Consider the following 7010-nt stretch of genomic DNA (forward strand, 5'->3'; position numbering starts at 1 on the left):
TTCGCATTAATTCCTCTAGGGTGGCTCTCGCTCCCCCAGCGCCGAGCTCGGGCTGTCTTGGGGAGCGCACCTGCTGAAATAATGCACTCGGTCTCTTTTGTCCCGGAGTCCCTAGATGTAGAGCCTCAAGGTGCCGATTTATTTCATTAACTTCGACTGGCCGGTCTGTCTCTCTAACAGGCTCTTCTTCTAAGTCGGGTGTTAAATCCCTAAATCTCAACCTTCTAGGAACTGATAGAGTTCCCTTTGGAATTGGCGTTATGTTTCTTGGAGTTCGCTCTCTAGGCAATATTAACTCTTCGTATGCCGAATCCCTATCATCTTCCTCTTCATGTTCACTGTCTGAACTTTCAGATTCAGGTCCGGGATCAGAATAGTATTCCTCGAATACTTCGTCACCAACCCCTTTCCTGACTAACCTCTCTAGCGCCGCTTTGTTCGTTAAATCCTTTTGAGCAAGTATTGCTCGTTTCGCCTGCTGAGTCAGCGAAGCGTCTGATAGACTGCGGCTGCGTCTCCCCGTTTAACAGACTCCAAAGTTGTCCACACGTAATCCCAGGTGCATACTCGGCATTCCATTGCCTTTCCCTGTCTAGATTAGTTTCTGCCTTTTTACTTTTAGCGTGAGTAGGCCTGTATAAACCCTTTCCTAGCTGGAATGTCTCAAAACTATCTCCTAGTTTGGATTTATAGAACGGATTTTCTATTTGGTTCTTCTTACCTCTAGATGTCGTTGTTCGCCTTAATATAGGGTAATCGGGGATCGGCTCTTCTTCCACTACTCTGGTCTGTGCGGCCGTCTGCTGTTCTTGCCTAGCAGTGCTTCTCTGATCTGAGCTTCCTTCACCTGCAGTCTGGTCTTCATTCACTCTGTCTGTGATGGTTCTCAGCACTGATGCGTCTGGATGACAGACCATCCACATTCTAGGCCACTCGGTTCGGTCTGTTTTCCGTCTTAATGTGTTCACGAGGGCTACTCCCATGACAACATCATTAAAACCGAAAATTTCCCCTGATATTATAGGCATTGCCACCGTGTGATAATTATTTTCTCTGGATAACCTACAAGATTATAATCATCTATGGTTTCGACATAAGATATATTTATACATAGCTTTCAACACTCATATTTTTATAACAGGAGTTTTAGAGTTTCACTGTCTCTAAATCATTTGTTAACTTTTGCAGTTCATCTGAATAATCACATAATTCAATCATCTCTCTTATTAATTTCATTATTCTTTTATTTGTCGCTTCCTGTTTTCTCATCAGTCTCAATATTGCCTTCATCTTGAAGATGATTTTCTGGTCCTCTCGCTCTCTCTTGGGCCCGTCTGCGGCGTTCCTTCTTCTCCTGTTTCTTGACCTCCCTACTCCAGTCTCTTTGTAGTCCCTGAACTAAAAAATCATCAAAATCAACCTTTATTTTATCTGACCTCTTCCTCACATTTCTATTAGAGGATTGATCAGGGAATCGCATATCAGATGAATTAGGTAATAATTCTACACCCTCTCTTGCGGTTATCTGATCTAATTCTCTAGTAAGTTGACCATCTACTGGTAATCTATCTTCAACACATTTCATAAAGGTTGTGCCAATTCTATCACTTGTAAATTTTTTCTCAATATAAACATCAAAAATGTTTTTCCATCTTCTGAAAAATGTAATCTCTACAAATCTCCTCATTTCCCAAATAGGAAGAATATCTTGCTTTCTAGGGCTATCGTGCATAAGACATTCATTGAGATCCCCATCTCTATCCACAAGAACCCGCAATGCTGCCAGAGAGAAATAGACTCGTCCTGCGATTCTGGGCCGATACCAGGCCGCATGAAAAAACCGCCCAAGAGTCATTTCGATCAAATGACCGGAATTCTCCTGTACCATCACTGCAGAGGCCTGTAAAAGAAATTAGGACCATCAACAAAGCCTAAGCCGAACACACCTGTACTCACAATTGTTTGAATTTTCTTAAATTCTTTGCCATTCCATTCTTCCTTCTCTGTTAGCTCTAAGAATTCTAATAATTGGAAAATTATTACTGTCCGTCCTGATTTAGATCCTTGTCGTTCATATTGTCGCCCTACTACACATAATTTAATCCACCAAGGGATATGAAATATACCATTTTCATCTTTTCGTAATGTTATATCAATAAAACCATTTATTTTTAACTGCCATCTTTCGCATACTCCGTGTCTTGTAGTCATACAATGAACTTGGGTCCATATAGGAACCTCTTTACCTAGTCCATCTATTACCTTATTATTAGGCATTCTCATACATCTAGTGCAGTGCCTTTGTCCATTGATTAATTCAAAAAATATTTGTCTTGTGGAACCGCCACACCCGTAACAAATTTGCATTTGCCTATGACTTTTTCTGTTTCTTTCGGTTCTGCAGGATGTCTCATATATTATCTGATTCAGCTCGCTCCATCCTGCCAGGTCCTGAAAATCAGGCAGAGAATGGTTCGGCTGAGTTCACATCTGTCAATCTTTGGCAACAGCCTACACATTCTTTAAGTTTCTTTTTCATTTTATCCCATCTATTCATCAAAATCATTATACCCATCAACAGAATATTTTCATTTTGCAAATAACATCCTAGCAAAAATGCACTTAAAGTCATAACTCCTATGATTATCCAAAGATAAGCTTCTCTTCCGTACTTAGCAAACAATACCCTAGTAGGTATATTGCATCAATCACTATAATTGCTATTTCGCACCACATAATAAAATCATTCCTTCCGTAACTTTCATGGTCACATCAATACACAATTTGTATATACTGGTCAAGGTTAACGCTATTAACCCTCTAACACCAAGTATTTTACTCCATCCTTCTGATACCACAATTAAATGGCAAACCAGAATAATTTTACTTAGTCTCTTCATTAATATTATTCTTATCAATTGAAAACATCCAGTTATAAAGTGCCACCAGAGATTTTTGTTTACTCCTTGTATCAACATCCATAAAAAATATACGCCCCATTCACCAACCTGAATAAAAGTTTCGGATATTGCCTGAGGAAATTCTCCAACTTCATCAGCCGTTCCGTTAGTGGTGAGGTTGTTTGTCCCGTTGGATGCCATACTAAGCTTTATCAATGTTAGATCTCTGTTGGTCTTACCGTGAACAATTGGTTCTCAAAAATATTATTTTATGCAATTAATAATTTTGCTTTTTGTCCAATGTCATATACTTCTAGGTTTTCCAAGTTTCAGGGTTATCAGTTACCAGATGCCCCCCTCAGCGATGAGTGGTCTTTTGTTTGTTCGTCTTGCCCTATATTTTCTATACGTTCTCAGCTCCTCCTATTTCCTCTCTAACGTTATTTCTGTAACAGGTGTCTTTCCACTCCGCCATCATTTCTATAACAAAGGGTGCTCTGAAATACTCTTTTTCCGTCTCCTAAAACGGTTGTGACCTTTAGCTTGAAAGTCTATCAACTTTTCTATAACCATCAACTCGTCACTTTTTCCTACAGTTTTAGCACACATCCGTGCACCCATAGCAGCACAAGAACATTTTACAATAATGAACAGTAAGATTAATCCTAACACTATTAATCCTCCGTACAAAACATACCATCCTGCGCTAATAAAAAAATCCAATAACCCATTCCAAATATCTTTAGTAACGAAGTTAACTACTGCATTTGCCGCTGTTTTTATTCCATCGATTCCCGTCTTCACGAACTCTCCAGGGGCCTCATACCACCTTGGACCACCTAAAATCTGTTCACCTATGATCTCAACGCTCGTATTACAAAGACCATCTTTCATCCATTCAAGGCCTAAATAATAAGTTTCATCCTTGCCTTTACACCATTTTTCTTTCCAGTGTTTCCTATGAATTGTATGAGATAAATCATCAATTGCTATAGCATCCAAGCTTGTCAACGGTACATTTTTACCTCCTTTGGGGACCCTATACCTGATCATGCTATTTACAGCGATCTGTGCTGGAGCATGTAACATTTTCCATTCCAGATTCCTATCTATTATCCTAATAACTCCTCCAGTTCCATAACTCATCTCATATCTATTAGCTATATTACTCTTTTAAAAGTCCATGGTAAGGGAACCAGACCATTGCCCCAGTAACATAATACGGAAGCCATTTGATTAACTGTAATGGGATCGTGACCGCAGCACATATTCCTAATACTTCGCTGCATTCTCGTCCTGATACTCCATATACACCGTCATCTAAGAAAACTAGTTTATATCTAAAACCCCTTCTCATCATTTTTCTATCAAGGTTTACTCTTTTCATATATAATCTCCTTCTTAGACTTAAAATGTCCTTTGTTTGATTTCCTGTAAAAGGATCTGTGCCGTTAAGGAAATCATCACAGTTCATCTTTTCTTCTTTTTTATCACAAAAATTAGCATAAGAGAAATCATTATAGTCTGTTTTTGTGTAAAAATATTTCTTTCCATGTCTCTTTTTACTGAGCTCGTCTCTGACACATTTGTCTATCTGTTTTACATTGTTTTCATAATGTTCTTTAATTGCCTTTTCTGTTTTTAACATCGCTTTCAATTTCATTTTAACCAAATACACATCTGTTTCCCATTTCGTATTATCTATCTCCCAATAGCCTATTCTAAAATTAAATTTAACCCTTGGTAATATCATTTTCTTTTTCCAAATCCACGGATAAGTTTTATTTAATTGTAAATCAATTTTTGTCTCAGACCCCGACTCCAATTCTGCATAACCTGTCTGTCTCGGGCCTACGTGTCTATCTTTTGCCGTGGTTAGCAAAATGAATTCGCCTACTGGGTTTATAATTCTACTATTTTTTATCCAATCTTCTATATTCTTTTTAATCTTCATACCAGAATTATATTTCTCAGTTTCCTTATTTCTCTTGCTTCTCATTACTTCACCTCTCTGTTTGCACTGGCCTAATTTCCATGGATCGAAGTTTTCCCTAGATCTGAATATCCAACATCCTCCCAGCTCTTCATTATAGCTAGTTCTATAAGTTGGTCCGATAAAATATCTCACTGTCTTATTACCCTCGCGTTCTTTAATGAAACTATTTTCTTCGTAAACTTCCACCTCTTTTTTATGCCAATGCCTAATCTTCACTGTACTTTTGAGTTTTACTTTTGGTTTCCTTATCATATAATATAGTCTCTCATCTGTACTAACGTTGTCTAACCACTTCCAAAAATTAGTGGTGTTCTTTTCTATTTCCTCCTTTTTCTCTTTAATTGTTCCCCACACAGTTAAATCGAAACCAGAAATATTCTGCCTTTCAACCTGCACTTCGGCTAAAACAATTTTACCTGTCATAATTTCCCATTCTAAGAGATAACTCACTCTAATTAATATCAACAACAATATTCCCAATATTTAAATTATCCAAAGTATGATACTCATCCATTTGCAGAGTCGTCGCTGAGTCCTCAGCTTCCGAATGGTGTCTTTCGCCTCCGTCAGCTCCTCCGTCAGACTGTCCACCGACACCGACCTCCGCATTTTGTCCTGTAACACATGTTAGTTCTGAGGCTCAACCATGAGCCGTCTTACTTCATAACACTCCCCTGCGCATCACTTTCACTTTAGGTTGTTTTCATGTAATTCCGTTTCGATACCACCAATCCAGTCATAGTCTGGATGTGAGCATGCCAATATATTCAACTTGAAATGCATCACCACCGTGAACATTTCACTTGGCTCTTCAGTGATCTGCTCGTTGTTATACGGGATTCCAGTGACGTATGTGCCATCTTCAGGACACAAAACCTTATGCTTGTCTAAATCGTTCGCCAGCGATACAGTAAGCTGCACAAACTTCTCTTTACGAGAACTAGGTCTCTTCTCCTTGGTAATATTAGAGCGCGGTTGTGATCCTCTATAATCCTTATCATAGAAAGAGGTATCTAACCATCCGCCTCCCTGCGCTAGCTTCGATGGCCAGGTTTGCCCAACTTCTCACTTGCCAGCGCTCGTCGATTTTACATAAATCCACGCTACTTTCCCTCGTGATCCTTGTTTCAGATCCGTCTCAGAAACATCTCAAAATCGGCTCGTGCCATAGAGTAAAATTCCACTTTGCGGACTCTATGTCAGTAAGAGTTAAGTCCTTCTCTCGGTCTCTTCTCTTTATATCTCGACGTGCTCTTCCCTCTCTTGGAGAACTCTCTCTTATTTCCTCCTTGTCCCAGGGCAACATGGGGAACCTAGCATCTAGCCACGCGTTCGCTCATGCTCTCTCAAGCCCAAGTAGGGATGTCTGGAAAATTTATACATTATTCCGTCTTTAAAAAGGCCTAAAGGTTTAATAACCCTCAAACTCTCCCACAAAGCAGGAAGACATCAATGTCCTATTTTTGCCTTACACATTTGACAGTTGACTACTGCTGCACCACTCAAGTACAGTTACACAGCCCTCTGAGCCTACGGATACTTTATATGAGTCAATCCGTAGCTTTGGGTGGCCTGACCGACAATTATCGCATATCACAACCCCAGACATCTCCACATGAGACTGTCTGTGAGTCGTCCACTCAGCACCCATCTCTTTTTCATTACATCCTGAAAGACTGGGCATGGCACATAGCTGGTCGCATATCACACAGCAATATGGCCTGACAGCATTCTCTGCTGCTTTATTCTGCTCTCCTCTGAAGCCGAGAAACCTTTCTATTTCTGGCTGCAACCACAGAAATGCTCTTGATCCATGCTTATGGTGCTCCACCCTAATTAATCCTCGTTGATTAATTATCGCATTTATCAACTCCATCTATTATTTCTTTATCAAGTCTTTATTACTCTGAATTCCGTTATTTTCTAACTCGAAAGTGTTAGATCCTGTTATTGTTTTAACTACATCTACTGTCCCCAAGCCTTCAGAGAATCTTCCTACCTTTCGTCTTCTTGTAAGAATGACCTGATCACCTACTTGGAATTTCGGATTGTCCTTTACTCTTTCCTCTGTTTGCTCTTGTCCGCCTCTCCCTTTTGGGTCGGCCTGTGCTCGG

General features: G+C 39.7%; 1 protein-coding gene across 1 annotated transcript; it reads right to left on the minus strand.

Moving 5' to 3' along the window:
- Nucleotides 1–1243: 1243 nt before the first annotated feature.
- On the minus strand, nt 1244–3176 carry LOC131529100 (uncharacterized). The gene is made up of 2 exons (XM_058758625.1): nt 3009–3176; nt 1244–1900 (listed from the first exon to the last, which is right to left on the minus strand). The coding sequence occupies exons 1-2, from the start codon at nt 3099–3101 to the stop codon at nt 1244–1246; spliced, it is 750 nt and encodes a 249-aa protein (XP_058614608.1). The 5' UTR covers nt 3102–3176.
- Between the last annotated feature and the right edge of the window lie 3834 nt (nt 3177–7010).

Source organism: Onychostoma macrolepis, chromosome 21, assembly GCF_012432095.1.
Source record: "Onychostoma macrolepis isolate SWU-2019 chromosome 21, ASM1243209v1, whole genome shotgun sequence".
Taxonomy (NCBI): domain Eukaryota; kingdom Metazoa; phylum Chordata; class Actinopteri; order Cypriniformes; family Cyprinidae; genus Onychostoma; species Onychostoma macrolepis.

Bases quoted from the DNA above. Each gene is read 5' to 3' on its own strand.
- LOC131529100 (XM_058758625.1), bottom strand. From the start codon at position 3,101: ATGGCATCCAACGGGACAAACAACCTCACCACTAACGGAACGGCTGAT. The intron at 1,901-3,008 runs GTTGGTGAATGG...TTTCTTTTACAG, and splicing joins TATCCGAAACTTTTATTCAG to GCCTCTGCAGTGATGGTACA.